This window comes from Melanerpes formicivorus, unplaced genomic scaffold (assembly GCF_026170545.1).
Source record: "Melanerpes formicivorus ecotype bairdi unplaced genomic scaffold, bMelFor1.0.p_v2 SCAF_11, whole genome shotgun sequence".
Classification (NCBI taxonomy): domain Eukaryota; kingdom Metazoa; phylum Chordata; class Aves; order Piciformes; family Picidae; genus Melanerpes; species Melanerpes formicivorus.
In genome coordinates this window covers 18,697,247-18,713,549 of record NW_027142363.1, presented here as the reverse complement: position 1 = coordinate 18,713,549, position 16,303 = coordinate 18,697,247, and the positions used below count along the sequence as shown (strand labels likewise).

The 16,303-nt window shown below is 44.9% G+C and overlaps 1 protein-coding gene across 3 annotated transcripts in view; it reads left to right on the top strand.

The window, feature by feature from the left end:
- Nucleotides 1-16,303, top strand: part of SH3KBP1 (SH3 domain containing kinase binding protein 1) — a 203,010-nt gene that overhangs the window by 114,903 nt on the left and 71,804 nt on the right. For all 3 annotated transcript variants that reach the window (XM_068144748.1, XM_068144750.1, XM_068144749.1), the window contains one exon: nt 3,322-3,518. In XM_068144748.1, coding sequence (XP_068000849.1) covers nt 3,322-3,518 — 197 coding nt within the window. The remainder of the gene's footprint in view (nt 1-3,321; nt 3,519-16,303) is intronic.

Below are 16,303 nucleotides of genomic sequence, written 5' to 3'. Positions count from 1 at the left end.
TTGCTGCAAGGTGTGATGTCTCATCATAGAGGAACGGTCATAAGAGATGCAGATGGCACCAAGGAAAACAAATTATTACCCAGAAACAAAAGCCTGACTTTTATTGGAGCCCCTTGAGGTTTCTGATCTCTTTCATGCAGGCTTCAAAGATCTGAAAATCCATGTAAGACCTCTTAAGTAATTCCCATAATTACTTCCATAGTCGACTCTCATCTGCTGGCCAAGGTCCAGGGCTTCCTCTCCCACAATTAGTGATGCAGAAAACCTATTTTCATTATTTATTTTAAAGGCAGTTATTCTGTTCACTTCAGGGAGTGGCTGAGGGCAGTCATGGATTGCATCAGTTAAAATCAAATTATTTGTGGAGGGAGGTCTCTGAACTGCTCCTTCTCTCTATCACAGAGTAGTTCAAAGAAAGTTTGTCAAGGATGTAAAAAGGAACCTTTGCAAGAGAGTAATTCTTCCACTTCATTTCAGGAAGATCTGTTCAGCAAAGAGATGATCACTGTGGTTTGGGAGGTTTTGAGTTGTGGTTGGTTTATACTCAAAAATATTATTTGCAATTCAGCATAGTTGATAGGTGACCATTCTCTTTGCATTTAGAAGTAGGAAATCCAGTTGGTTCTAGCCTCTGTCTTAGCCAGGGCCCTAGTGGCTGACAGTTTGCAAAGCTGGGAGAAGGTCCAGCTAGTAGAACTTAACAGCTTCTTCTGTAACTGCCCGAGTCACAAGGAGAATAAGAAGGAGGCAGTGACTTTGCCATGTTACCTGAAGAGATTTAGACCTCTCTGGATTAATTAATTAACTTATCCTTGCTTCTCTGAGGGCTTCTGCATTGTGGAATGGCTTTGCTACAGACCACAGCATGGAGCACAATCACAGTGAATGTCTGAATTCCCTGGTTATGACTTTCATGAACTCTGGAAAAGGAGTGCACAGGATCTGCTTTAATGATGGCAAGGAAACTACCATTTGAATTACCACAAAACCCAAGTGAAAGCAGATGTGAAGGTTTCCCTCAGGCCCTTCATGGACAAACCCCCAAACGGCTAAGTAAAGATATCATGACCCTTTCATTTTTAAGGCAATTAATTGTAATGTTATTGAATACTTTTTTTAGATTCTAATTCCACACATCATCTGGAACAACAATTTGTTCAGTGCTATCTAGACTGAGCGCTCAAAGAAACAGTAATGTTACTTGTGTTTGACAGGTAGCTGTAGCTAACCACTCAGGAGGCCAGAGGGCCTGGGTAATTTGCTTAGTCTTTAGGCTTTTTATTTGGTTCTCATTGGCAACTTTCTCTAATTCCACATTTGTACTCCTTTCATGTTTCAGGGGTAGAAAATCTCAGAGCAGCCAATGATAATGTTTCTGCTTCAAGGTTTTGGGGTTGTTTAGCCTGGAGAAGAGGAGGCTCAGGGGAGACCTTATTGCTCTCTACAGCTACCTGAAAGGAGGTTGTAGCCAGGTGGGGGTTGATCTCTCTTCCCAGGCAACCACCAACAGAACAAGAGGACACAGTCTCAAGCTGTGCCAGGGGAGGATTGGACTGGATGTTAGGAACACTTGAACCCATGTCTTAGTTGTCAGGAGGTGATAGGTAATAGGTTGGACTTGATGATTTCTGAGGTCTTTTCCAACCTTATTGATTCTATTATTCTAATAATCCTACCCTGGTACATGATACCTGATTTCATTTCCTAGCAGCAGCCTGGTGTTGAAACCAAGGTAACTGATGACCCTTTGGCATCCTGGATTGTGAAATTGTGCCTGTAGGCATTAAGGCTTTCACTGGTTCATCAGAGAAGCCTAAAGTATCCCTTGAAGAAGATGCTGGGTTTTACTGAGTAGCAACATGTCACAACCCAGTATCCTGAGGCAACCTGGAACAGTGGGGGAGGTCCTGCTGAGATTCAAATGTTCCCTTGGAGTAAATTAAAGCAAACCAAAGCCAAATGACTGAATTGGGTTTGGTAGAGCCAGGGAATGGATCTTCGGAAGAGGTTCTTCAGTAGGAGGGTGGTGAGACTTTGGAATAGGTTGTCTGAGGAGGTTGTGGATGCTTCCTCCTTGGGTGTGTTCAGGGCCAGGTTGGATGAGGCCTTGAGCAGCTGAATCTAGTTGAGAGGTGTCCCTGCCCATGGTGGGGAGGTTGGAGTAGATGATCTCTGAGGTCCCTTCCAACCTAAGCCATTCTGTGATAACAGGCAGCCTGTTATGATGAAAATCCATTCCAATCGCTTTGTGGGCCTTAGTATAAAAATAATTGGGAAGTTGAACTTCGCTGGAAGTTTTCTTTCCTTGACTTTTAAGATCCACGTCTGCGGCACTGCCAGTGTTTGTGTGGGGAATCTGGAACACTGAGTTTGTTATCATTAGGCAGAATTAGTGTTGGAGTAGCAGCAATTGCCATTGTTTTCTTAGAAACATAAATAAGTCCATCTGTAAGTGGGGGAGGCAAGATTTAGACGATCTGGGGAACTGTTCCACTTGGAAGAAACTTCAGTGGGTCACTTTTGCTGCCAGGGAATGTTTGGCCTGATTCTGCACCGCTCCGTGGCTGAAGCATCACAATATTGCATCCATGGCCTCTGCTATTCAGACAGCAGACATTTGCAGATAAGTGCAGATAAATTTTTCTATTCACTGAGAGAAATAATGCAAATCAGAATGTCAGTGTTGATTTATTCTGTTCCTAGAGAACAGTGTGCATGGGTGCTTTTCTGATGAGGCTGTCTACGCTGCAAAGAGAGATTTAATTTTCAGCCAAGAGCATATTATGCAGCTTATTTGATTGCAAATTTGTTTGAACAGCTTTCAGCTTTTTATTTCCCAGTTAGATAATGTAGCTTTAGATACTAATTGCATAATTGGCTTGGTATGAGTCACACAGATTTAAAGGTAGAGCGTGCCTGGTCTGACTGCTTGTTAGCTTTAAGTGGCTTTCTACAATAGCTGCCTCACAACTGAATTTTAACTCTTGCACTTACTGAGTTCTCTTCCAAACAATTTTTGTCTGCAGAAGAAGGGTTTTCTTGGTACTCAAGGGATGGCCATTCTTCATTCATGAAGTTTTGATGCTGGAGTGTGCATGTTGTGTGGACTGGTGTAAGTTCTAACAGGTACACCAATGTGATGAAGCAAACTGGGTTTTGAAGGTCAAAACTGCTCGCATGGCATAGAGAGCATCTTCTCTACCTGTTCCTTGTAGTTTTGTTTTCCTTGAGAGGATGGTGGGAGGAATCATTTTCACCCACTGTTTTGAAAGCAGTGAGCTGTATATCTAAGATTCCTTCTTTCACCCCTCCGTTTCACAGGCCTGAAAGATGCTACTGGCTCGGAGAGCGATGGTGGCGACTCTTGCAGCACAAAATCAGAAGGAGCCAACGGAGGTACGACAATCCAACCCAAAAAGGTCAAAGGTGTTGGCTTTGGAGATATCTTCAAAGACAAACCTATAAAGCTACGACCAAGGTCAATAGAAGTTGAAAATGACTTTCTCCCAGTAGATAAGGTATGTGCCAATTCTTAATTCTCTCTTGGTGGTATTCCTAATGTTGATAAATTCTGTCCCTAGCCAAACCTTGAAGCTTTATGGCCATTATTTACTACTCTTTCTTTGGACAGGATTCTGCTTTTTCTTCTGTGTCCAATTCTGGGGCCCTCAGTTTAAGAAAGATGTTGAGTTGCTCAAATGTGTCCAGAGAAGGGCAAAAAAGCTGGGGAGGGGCCTGGAGATCAAGCCCTGTGAGGAGAGGCTGAGGGAGCTGGGGTTGCTTGGAGAAGAGGAGGCTCGGGGAGACCTTCTTGCTGTCTACACCTACCTGAAGGGAGGTTATAGCCAGGTGGGGGTTGGTCTCTTCTCCCATGCAACCAGCACCAGAACAAGACGACACAGTCTCAAGCTGTGCCAGGGGAGGTTTAGGCTGGATAGTAGGAAGAAATTCTTCACAGAGAGATTGGCCATTGGAATGTGCTCCCCAGGGAGGTGGTAGACTCACCATCCCTGGAAGTGTTTAGGAAGAGCCTGGATGAGACACTTGGTTTAGTTGATTAGATGGTATTAGGTGGTAGGTTGGGCTCTATGATCTTGAAGGTCTTTTCCAACTTGGTTTATTCTGTATTCTTTTGCTGCACACTAGAAACTGAATTCCAGGGAAGTCACCTGCCTGTAAGAACTGCTCAAAGATATACTCTTCTGTTTCTAGCTCCCATCTGTTTAAATGGCCTTTTTTTTCCTCTTAAAAAGACAAGATTAGATAAGCTTTGAAGGTTTTCAGTTATTCACATTATGGTTAAAAAAAAAAATTGCTAATGCTTACATGAGGGAGATTCTGTCACTGTGCCATCAGTATACTTTAAAAAATCCAAACCTAAATACCTCAATTTAGTAATAGGTGTGATGATTTAAAATAGTTTCAGGAGTGACCTAGCTTTATTTAAAGGGATTGTGAAAAGCAAAGGCATGGAATGTATGGGTTTGTTCTATATGATATACAAGGAAATACCTGAGGTGGGGAGGAGGGAAGGGGTTTAGAAAAAATACTTCCTGACAAATTGAAACTGAGCAGCCCTGCAAAAAAGGACTTGGAGGTGCTGGTGGTTGAGAAGCTGGATGTATGAGCCAGCAGTGTGCACTAGCAGCCCTAAAGGCCAAGAGCATCCTGGGCTGCATCCAAAGAAGCGTGTGAGCAGCAGAATGAGGGAGGTGATTCTGTAACTTTGATCTGGTAAGGCCTCAGCTGGGATACTACATCCAGCTCTGGAGCCCTCAGCACAGGAAGGATGTGGACCTGATGGAGCAGGCCATCAGAATGATCAGGGGGGTGGAACACCTCTGCTGAAAGGACAGGCTGAGGGAGCTGGGGTTGTTCAGCCTGGAGAAGAGAAGGCTCTGGGGAGAGCTAAGAGCAGCCCTCTACTATGTGAAGAAAGCCAGGAAAGGACTTTTTGTAAGGGCTTGTAATGATAGCACAGGAGAGGCAACAGGTTTGAGCTTGAGGAGGGCAGATTTAGCCTGGAGATTAGGAAGAAATTATTTCCAGTGAGGCTGGTGAGACACTGGAACATGTTGCCCAGGGAGGCTGTGGATGTCCCTTCCCTGAAAGTGTTCAAGGCCAGATTGGATGAGGCCTTGAGCAACCTGGGCTAGGGGAAGGTGTCCCTGCCCATGGCAGGGAGGTTGGAACTAGATGATCTTCAAGGTCCTTCCCACCTCAAACCATGGTACTTTTTCTGGAGTAATTAAATTACAGGAATAAGGAGGAAGGGAAATAAATCTGGTTGGTTTGTGAAGTGAGGGACAGTGAGGATGCAGCTTGCCCCTTTTGGGGTGGCTAACTCAAAGCAGGACTTGGTTGTAGGAAACCAAATGGAAAATGCAAACCTGAGTTTAAATTTGATAAGCTTGGCTCACAGTGGGTGTCTGGTGAGTCACTGAACTGTGCTACATGAGTGATTCCTCATCTCCTGTCTCCTTCCTGCCCTTCCCTGCTATCTCATTGCATCTACCTCTCACTTTGGCTTGTGTAATGTTCAAGCTGTCTGAACAGAGTTGCCCAGATATTTGATGCCATGGTTCAGTTTTCCCATCAGTCTGCCTAGCAGTTTGTGGCAAAGGAGGTTACCTACACAGTGCTTTGTGCTCCTTGTGACATTGTTTAGGCTTTTGGTTTTAATAAACCTGCTTGTGGACACTCTAAAGAAATGCAGGGTAGCTGTTGGCCATGCCACAAAACTTTACAAGTTGGTCTTCATTCAGAAAAGCTCTGTCTGTATGAAAGAAACTCATCAAGCATATGCATGAAAGAGTTTCAACTTATTCCTGACTTGGGCTGCTTACAGAACATCTCAAAATAGAAGCAGAGTAGATTGATAGCAGAAGCAGAGATATATTGATAGTACCAGAAGTTACTCCTTAAAGCAACGTGGAAAATCTGCTCTGTTCTCCTGGGGCACAGTACTGGGCTTCTGCCAGACAGAGTTCTCCTGGAGGAGTGCTTGTGTGAGAAGAAATATTCTAGGGTTTTTGGTCTTGCTTTTGATTAAGAAATTGTAGGAGGCTTCAGTCTGAAAAACAAGATGTGTAGGTCTAAGCTAATGCAGTTTTGGTTTATGGGGGGGAGACAGCAAAAGTGTGGATGTTGTAAATTGCTCTGTATCAGCTGCTGATAGCCAGCTTGTTAATCACAGGAAATCTGTGAACGTCACATGAGTCTGTGCCGTTGCCAACTATCTCCACAAGCATTTTAAAAGAAGGATTGGTAAAAACCCCAAACTGCTGTGCTCTAATACTTTAAAACATCACTGATTTCCTGAGTTCCAGAGATACTTGCTAAAGGCATGAACTGGGCTGAATCAAAAGCAGTGTGAGCAGCAGGACGAGGGAGGCGATTCTGCCCCTCTGCTCAGCTCTCATGAGACCCCACCCAGAGCACCGCGTCCAGCTCTGGTGCCCCAAACATAAGAGGGACGTGGATCTGCTGGAGGGAGTGTAGAGGGAGCCATAAAGATGAACAGGGGGCTGGAGAACCTCCCCTATGGGGACAGGCTGAGAGAGTTGGGGCTGTTTAGCATGGAGAGGAAAGGCGCCAGGGAGACTTTACAGGAGCCTTCCAGTACCTGGAGGGGGCTATGGGAGAACTGGGGAGTGACATTTTACAAGGGCTGAGAGTGAGAGGAATGGATTGAAGCTTGAGGAGGGCAGATGTAGACTGGAGAGTAGGAAGAAATTCTTTCAAGTGAGGGTGGGGAAACACTGGCACAGGTTGCCCAGGTGATGTTCAAGGCCAGGTTGGATGAGGCCTTGAGCAACCTGGGCTAGTGGAAGGTGTCCCTGCCCATGGCAGGGGGGTTGTAACTAGATGATCTTTAAGGTCCCTTCCAACCTAAACCATTCTACGAATCTATGAAAGATTTGTCCCATATTTCAACTTCAGTACAGAGGAAAATGCTTCAGAAAATAACAGAACTGATAGGCAAGGAGCGTTTTTTGCTGTCTGATGAACTTCAGGAGAGGCGGATCACAAGCTGCCGTGATATATATGTGCAAATTAAGCAGTGAAATCTAATCAATATAAATTGCCATAAAAAGATGAAAATTAGTGTAATCAGTGCTTTAGGAATAAATAGGTTTTTTTAATCCATGTCTTAGTGTTTCTAAGTGAAATGGATTTTTATCTCTTGCCCCACTTGGAATTTGTTGGATGAAATAACCGATTGTTAATTGCTGTGACCGAGTCGTAACCTTTCTTTCATTTTGAAACTATTATTAAAAGTCTAATGGTAGGACATTTGTTGTTATTATTCTTAGCAGGCATGGGCTTTGAACAATTAAAAGAACAAATAGAGTTATGCAAAAAAAAAAAAAAGGAAAGAAAGGAAAAGAAAAAAGAATAAATAACCCATTGGACTTTGGAAATGCCATAAAGGCTGATGGAGGCAAACCAAAATGAATGTACCCTGGAAAGTGCAATTTCTGCAGTCATGTTTTGCTGCCTGTTCAGCTTCATTTGTTTGTGGAATTCTTCTGAAACGGTTTCCTTTTTCAAGTTTTCCCTACTCAGGACTTCTCCTGTAAAGCTCATACCTGATTGTTGTGCTTAGCCTTTGGGTTAGTCATGAATTGTCCACCTTACAAATGTGTTACAGATGATCCTGCCCTTTTAAATACCACTAATTTTGGGTTCTGTGGCACTGAAATTAGGGCTAGGAGGATGATTAAGGGACTGGAGCACTGTCCTATGAGGAGAGGCTGAGAGCCCTGGAGCTGTTTAGTCTGGAGAGGAGAAGACTGAGAGGGGATTTAATAAATGTTTATAAATATCTGAGGGCTGGGGGTCAAGAGGGAGGGGACAGGCTCTATACAGTTATACCCTGGGATAGGACAAGGGGTAATGGATACAAACTCCAACACAGGAGGTTCCACCTCAACATGAGGAGGAGCTTCTTTGCTGTGAGGGTCACAGAGCACTGGAATAGGCTTCCCAGAGAGGTTGTGGAGGCTTTCAAGGCCTGTTTGGAAGCATTCCTGTGTGACCTGTGCTGGATTCTATGCTCCTGCTCTGGCAGAGGATTGGACTCGATCTCCTGAAGTCCCTTCCAACCCCTAACATCCTGTGAGCCTGTGAGTTGATGACATATTGTGATAGAACTTCAAACTAATTTGTAATTGGAAAAACATAAATCTGCAGGAAGGAGATTGCAGGCTTAGTAGACCTTCTGATTTGGCTCTGAATCACTCCTGAACCTGTTCTGCAGCATGGTGCAGGCACAGGGAGTGTTCCTGCAAGAGCTGTTGCCTTTTTTGTGAGCTATCATCTCATGCTCACTTTCAATCTTTAAAATATCCTGATTTTTTTTTTGTTTCCTGGAGATTATAACTTGTACTGATGATATTGGATTTTCTTTCAGTATAAGACCAAAGGGGATCTCAGAGATCATAGATTCATAGAATGGTTTGGGCTGGAAGGGGCCCCCTTGCCCTGGACAGGGACACCTTCCTCTAGTCCAGGTAGCTCAAGGCCTCATCCGACCTGGCCTTGAACATCTCCAGGGAGGGAACATCCACAACCTCCCTGGGCAACCTGTTCCAGTGTCTTCCCACCCTTACTGGAAAGAATTTCTTCCTGCTCTCCAGTCTCAATCTGCCCTCCTCAAGCTTCAATCCATTCCTTCTCATCCTATCACTCCCAGCCCTTGTCAAAAGTCCCTTCTCAGCTTTCTTGTAGCCCCTTTCAGGTACTGGAAGGCTGATCTAGGGTCTCCCCAGAGCCTTCTCTTCTCCAGGCTGAACAGCCCCAACTCTCTCATCCTGTCCCCATGGGGAAGGTTCTCCGCTGATCATCTTCTAAGCCTCCTCTGGACCCACTCATCTCTTTTTCAGTCATTTCAAAGTTGAGTGCTTGTGAGGGGGCAGTATCTAGGGTTTATAAGATTTTTCACAGGCCATCCCAATGATGTTTCAGTTTCTTGAACGTTTTTCTTTAATAAAACAAAAGCCAAAACAAGAGCATGAATGAGATGAAAATTCATTTGGGTTTGATTTGGTTTGTGTGAGTTGTTGTGGGGGTTGGGTTTTGGCTGGGTTTTTTTTGGGGGGAGTGGTGTCTTATGGGGGGGGTTCTGTTCTCTTTTTGTTAGCTTGGGTTTTTTGTTTGAAGGTTTTTATTAGTTTTGTTGTGGGGTTTTTGTGTGTTGTGAGGTTTTGTTGTTGGTTTTGTGGGGGTTTGTGTTTGTTTTGTTGGGCTCTTTCGCTTTGGTTTTGTTTTTAACAGAGAGACTCAGACTTTGTCATAAGCTCATTTTCCTATAGAGTTATTGGCAAGGCTTTTGCCTGGGGTGTTCACAAAAGGTCCCTACACCCTTGCTCACGTTGCCTCTCCCTAGCTATTAGTCTCCAGATGCCAGAAGAGAGTAGGCTGGCTTGGGAAAGGAGAGGAAAGGAAACTTCTCAGTGCCAGTAAGCAGAGGTAGGAAAGCTGCCGATTTCCTGTGAAATAAACAAGTGGAACCTTTGTTTCCCAGGGATGGCCTGAGCATGAGTCAGTGTCAGGGCTGGGCTCTCCCTGAGCTGAGCTCATGCAAGGAAGGGGCAGGACTCCAGGGCTGCTCTTGGACTCTTGGAGTTGCTGCAAGGCAGCTTGGCTTCACGATGGGAGAGGAGGTATTTCTTTTGCAATTAGTTGGGTTTGGTTTTTTTTCTGTGGCTGTTTAAAACTTTTATCATAATACAGATTCTTCAGAGGACAGGATTTGACTGCAGGGTTCTTGGGGTCTTCTGCACGCTTTGGATATGCTGGGCAGGTAAAAAGAAAAGAAGGAAAAAGAGTGCTGAGGATCCTGAAGAACATTTCTGCTATAGACTGTGCTAGGGGGTTACTTTGGTATGAAAATACACTGTGTCCAGCCTCTGTTTAGCTTAAGGTGTTGTTTTTTTCCTTTCAGACTCTTTGGCCACTAAACTTACACAGATGTTTTTATTTCTGTATGATTTAGCTTCAATTTTCATACTCTAAAGACTAATCTCATTTTACGGTTAGGCAAGAGGAGTTGCACTGTCTTTAGGATGTGTTGCTGTCAAATGTTTGCTTAGTAAACAGAAATCCAGTCCTGCTTTTTTCCTTCCCAAAAGAACTGATAAAATTCCACTTCTTTTTGGGGGACACAAAAAAAAGAGGAGGGGCTCTGGGCAACCTGAGGATGTCCCTGCTTACTGCAGAGGGGTTTGGGCTAGATGACCTTTGGAGGTCCCTTGCAACCCAGATCATTCTATGATTCTGTGGTTCTTTACTAATTAATTACTCTTCTGAGTGAGGAGACATTTAGAGTGTTTTGTACAAATGAGGGAAATCCATACAAAGTATGTTTTTGGAGAAAATGATACTGGGATAATAAAATCTAAATTAGATAGTGTTTGATGATAGGTTGGACTTGATGATCTCGAAGGTCTATTCCTATTCCTATTCTATTCTATTCTATTTGGAAATGATCCTTTCCTTCAAGAAACAGCAAGGAAAAGTGGAGTCAGCTGATGGTTGTGAAATTTGTTAGAAAGCTAAATGGGGAGGTGAGCCCATGACAGCCTCATGAGCTTCAACAAGACCAAGTGCAAGGTCCTGCATCTGGGTCGGGGCAATCCCAGGCACTGATACAGGCTGGGCAGAGACTGGCTGAAGAGCAACCCTGAAGAAAAGGACCTGGGGGTGCTGGTGGATGAGAAGCTCAACAGGAGCGAGCAGTGAGCGCTTGCAGCCCAGAGAGCCAAGCAGAGTCTGGGCTGCAGCAAGAGAAGTGTGGCCAGCAGGGCCAGGGAGGTGATTCTCCCTCTCTACTCTGCTCTGCTGAGACTCCACCTGGAGTAGTACTGCATCCAGTTCTGGAGCCTCTGTTCCAGGAAGGATCTGGAGGTGATGGAAGTTGTCCAGAGAAGGCCCATGAGGATGAACAGAGGGCTGGAGCTCCTCTGCTACGAAGATAGACTGAGGGAGTTGGAACTGTTCAGTGTGGAGAAGAGGAGGAGACTTTCTTGTGGCCTTCCAGTATCTGAAGGGGGCCTACAAGAAGGCTGGGGAGGGACTTTTGAGGGTGTCAGGGAGTGATAGGACTGGGGGGAATGAATCAAAACTAGAAGTGGGCAGATTCAGACTGGATGTTAGGAAGAAGTTGTTCCCCATGAGGGTGGTGACACACTGGAACAGGATCCTCAGGGAGGTGGTGGAAACCTCATCTCTGGAGGTTTTTAAGGCCAGGCTGGATGTGTCCCTACCCATGGCAGGGGGAGTTGGAACTGGATGATCCTCGAGGTCCCTTCCAACCTTAACAATTCTATGATTCTAAATAAACTGTTTAATGATTTGCAGATACTTCGGGGGACTTTCAGTTGAAACATGGGGATTTAGCTCAGCTTTGGATTTTCACAGCTAAAGTCGTTAAGCTCTGTACAGATATGAGACTAAGAGTTTTCTGAGTTGCTTTTTCTCATAAAATGTGCCACGAGTCTTCCTTTGGTTTCTGTCTTAAAACCACAAAAGAGAAAAGAGGAAAAGTAGTAGTGCAAAACCTTAGGGCCATGGTTTAGTTGATTAGATGGTGTTGGGTGATAGGTTGGACTCGATGATCTCAAAGGTCATTTCCAGCCTGGTTAAGTCTGTATTCTGTAAATATGCAAAGGGTGAGTGCCAAGAGGGTGGACTCAGGCTCTTTTTGGTGATGCCCACTGACAGGACAATGGGTGGAAGTTGAGGCATAGGAAGTTCCATGGAAACATGAGGAAAAAAATTTTCTCTGTGAGAGTGACGGAACACTGGAGCAGGCTGCCCACGGGGGTTGTGGAGTCTCCCTCTCTGGAGATATTCAAAACCTGCCTGGATGTGTCCCTGTGTGATCTGGTATAGGTGATCCTGCTCTGGCAGGGAGGTTGGACTGGATGATCTTTTGAGGTCCTTTCCAACCCCTAACATTCTGTGATTCTGAGAAAAGGTTCATAGACTAGCCAGGTCCTTGTTGGGATGAGAAGTCTATAGGCCTATCTCAAATGCCTTCTTAACTCCCTGTTGCATGTTGCCCCTGCCGATGGCAGGGGGGTTGGACTAGATGGCATTTGGAGGTCCCTTCCCACCCAAACCATTCTATGATTCTTTGTGTTTCTCCAGGAGGTCCCTGGCATTTTGTGTTCTAAACTACTATGAGCATGAGCCTGTATTGTTTCAGCCAGCTGACTCAGTGCTTCATGAAAAGTTCCCAATAAAAACCAAACAGGAGGGGAGAGTACTCAGCACCTGGGAAGGAAGTCCTCATTGCAGCAGTGACTGCTGGTCAAATAGGGCTGCTAGTGTCTGCTTTCTGCTGGGAGTTGGGCCACTTCCCATGCAGTGGTTTGAAATGAGAGAAGAGCAGGTTGAGATTGGATGTGAGGAGCAAGCTCTGCACCATCAGGGTGGTGGAACACTGCAACAGGTTGCTCAGGGAGGTTAGTTGAGGCCCAATCTCTGATGCTATTGAAGGTCAGGCTGGACAAGGCTGTGAGCAACCTGCTGTAGTGGAGGATGACCCTACTGACTCGGGGTGGGGGGGGATGCAGGGAGGGTTGTATTGGATGACCTTTGGGGGTCCATTCCACCCCAAACCATTCTCTGTACATCTGACAAGTTTCTCCTGCAGCAGTTTCTGCTCTGGCTGCAAAGAAAAGCTGAAACACATCCTATTAGAAATTTTCCATTTGTGCTTTGAGTTATGGAGTTTCATTCAGAAGAACAGAATTAAAATTCCAGTCAGATCTAAGAGAACTGGATGGAGAGTCCAATGCATTTTGCTTTGTCACTCATTGCTCTGCAGTTTTCTCTGCAACAGTAATGAATATGCCTGTTTTTTTTGTCAGTAGCTTCTGTCCTGATTTCAGCAATGCAAGGTGGATTTAAAAAAAAACCCAAAACAAACCAAATGAAAACACACCCCCCAAAAAAATGGGGGAAAAAAAGGGCAAGAAAAATGCTCACATGCACAGAACAAAATCTAAACCAATTCCCTCAAATGAAACCCAAATGAAGGAACACAAAAACCCCAAAGCAAACACACACAAAAAAAATCACCTCAGCAAACCACTCAAAAATGAAAATGAATCTAGGGAGAGAAGCAGAAATGTGATGCCAGAATGGAAGAAATGTTTGCTGTCAGTACTGAGTCTGGCACTGTATGCATCACAGTGTGGGTTTAGTCCTTTTTCTAATCACTGAATTTGATAAATATAATTAAACAGCTACTTGGCAGCTTCTCCTCAGCATCATAATGTTCCCACAAGAGCAAAGTATTGTTGCTAATTGGAAAAGGATTCATAGAGTGGTTTGGGTTGGAAGGGACCTCCAAAGATCATCCAGTCCAATACTACTGCCCTCAGCAGGGACATCCTCCACTGTATCAGGTTGCTCACAGCTTTGTCCAGCCTCACCTTGAAGGTCTCCACAGATGTGGCCTCAACTACTTCCCTGGGGAATCTGCTGCAGTGTTCCAGCAGCCTCCTGGGGCAGAACTTGTTCCAGCATCCAATCTAAATCTGCTCTGCTCGCATTTCAAACCCTCATCCTGTCCCTGCAGGCCTTTGCAAACAGTCCCTCTGCAGCCTTTTTGTAGCTCCTTCAGATACTGGAAGGCTGCTCTTAGGTCTGCTTGGAGCCTTCTCTTCTGCAGGTGTTCCCCCAGCTCCCTCAGTCTGTCCTCATAGCAGAGGCTCTCTGTCCCTCTGATCATTTTTGTGGCCTTCCCCTGGACTTGCTCCATCAGGTCCCTCTCCTTCCTATGGTGAGGGCTCCAGAGCTGAGGAAGAACAAGGTCCATTCCCTGTTTTCCTGTCTTTTTGAGATAAAAGAGGTAGCTGTACTGCCTTCCTTACTGCTGCTAAAGGAAGTGAAAATCCATGTAGTGCTTGTAAGGTTCATTAATTTTTTGTATGAGTGGGAGGTTTCATAACAGCTGGATGGTACAGCTAGATCTGCACAGCCTGGATCATGGGAGTTGCAAACTGCAATCTAGAGAGGCACCATTCTCCTGGGAGAGTAGGAAGGAATTTCATTCCCTCAGTGCAGATGGACTAAAGGATTCTTCCTAGTGAAGATAGAAATTCATTCTGAATACCTGATTCTGATACCTGCAAATGGTGACATTCCTGGCAGGGGGGTGCAAGGGGTTATGATCCTTTACATTTTTGTGAGCCACAGTAAAAAAGAGGCAATGACAAAATCAGTAAAGCAGTGAAGAAAGAAGTTTTATATGCTCAAAAAATACAAATTCATTGTAGCATTGCAGATCTGCAGCTTGAGGAAGAATGAGAAAGAAAGAATGAGATTGTTCAAATAGCTCCATTTGATGTGCTTGCTTTCAGTGCTTTGATATGAGGAGGTTAGGAGTACTCTCTGTGGGTTTCATTCTGTACTGAGGGCTTTATTACTGCATTTTCTGAAGTGTTTTTACTCATCAGTGGGTCTAATATATTATGGGATGGATTAAAAGGGGTGTGGCTCGTAGGTCAAAAGAGGTTCTCTTCCCGTTCTGCTTTGCCCCGGTGAGGCTGCATCTGGAATATTGTGTCCAGTTCTGGGCCCCTCGGTTCAAGAAGGACCTCAGCGAACTGCTTGAGAGAGTCCATCCCAGAGCCACAAAGCTGCTGAAGGCAGTGGAACATCTCCCTGTGAGGCCAGGCTGAGAGCTGGGGCTTGGAGCAAAGGTGCCTGAGGACTGCCCTCATTGCTGGGGCTCAAGATCTGCAGGGCAGTGTGGGAAGGATGAAGCCAGGCTCTGCTCAGGGATGTCCAAGGACAGGAGAAGAGGCAATGGGTGCCAGTTGGAGGAGAGAAGGTACCACAGGAACAGAAGGGAAAACTTTCCAATGTGAAGGGGCTCTGGATCCGGCTGCCCAGGGAGGTTGTGGAGTCTCCTTCTCTGGAACCATCCCAAAGCCACCTGGATATGTTCCTGTGAGAGCTGCCCTGGGAGCTCCTGCTCTGGCAGGAGGCTTGGACTGGGTGATCTTTCAAGTTCCAGCCCCTAACATTCTGTGATTTGTTTCAGCAGCATCTACCTAATCTAAATTCTTACATTCACTTTCTCACCATTAACCTTTTAGGAAGGCAGATTTCTAGTTCATTAATGGTTTGAAACTGACAGCCTGGCAGCATCAAATAGCAGGATTCCAACTTTGTACCGAAATAAGAACGTTACAGTGTGTGCTAGTTAAGACACATAGGTTTCTCTCCTGTCCAGCACATCATAGCAGATCAGTAGAAAAAAGCCTCCCCACTCCCCTCCCTGCCCCTAATTTGAAATTTTACCATGGCAAAATCTGAAATTACAATACCTTTGGAGTCAGGTGCTGGTAGAACAGCTTAACTGTGGAGAACAGTGATATAAAAAGCCAATTGTTCACTCTTCTGCTTTCCAAGATACTCAGAGTTGTTGTTTTATTAAAGTGGTGTTCCACTGTTCATGCTAATAGTTTGGTTTTTTTTCTACCCCTTTTTCCATTCCATAATTAAACCAAAAGTTTTGCATTGTGTATTTTACCCACTTAGGTGATTCCTCAAGTGGCTTAGGTTGGAAAGAACTTTGCAGATCATCTGCTCCCACTTGCCTGTTATTTGAGATAGCAGGCATTTCTCTGGTGACTTGCACTAGTGAAGATGTTCTTCATCTGTGGTTTGCACACTCCTGCTGGTCTGCTAAGCACCTGGGAGCTTTAGCTCATGGATAGCTGGATGGGACATTTGGTGCTGGCTCAGGTTGTTTCTTAACGGAGCTCAGCAGCTGGATGCAAGCACTGAAGTAATTTTCCATTTAAGCAGCTCTGAAACTGCTGAAGAGATGTTTTGTAGTTGTAAATGGGAAGTTAGGAATCTATGAAACAGGCCCTGTAATTAGCTGGCTTCCCTACTATGGAGGTTTGAGACTCTCCTTTTATTGCAAAGAAACCATGAATTACATGAATGTGAAGAATATAAACAGTCAGAGCTCAGCATAAACATCAGTATCATCACTGAGAGAGATCCATTTGCTGAAATAGTGAAATACTGACTGAAGACATCTTCAATCTATAGCATTTTTTGAGAGGAAGTCACAGACTGTTGAAGGGTGACCAGCAGATCAAGTGAGGTGATTCTGCCATTTTGCTCTGCTCTGGTGAGACCTCACCTGGAGTACTGCATCCAACTCTGGAGCCCTCAGTGCAGGAAGGGCAATCACCTGATGGAGCAAGGTCCAGAGGAGGGCCATGAAAATGGTCAGAGGTTGGAGCACCTCTGCTACATGGACAGG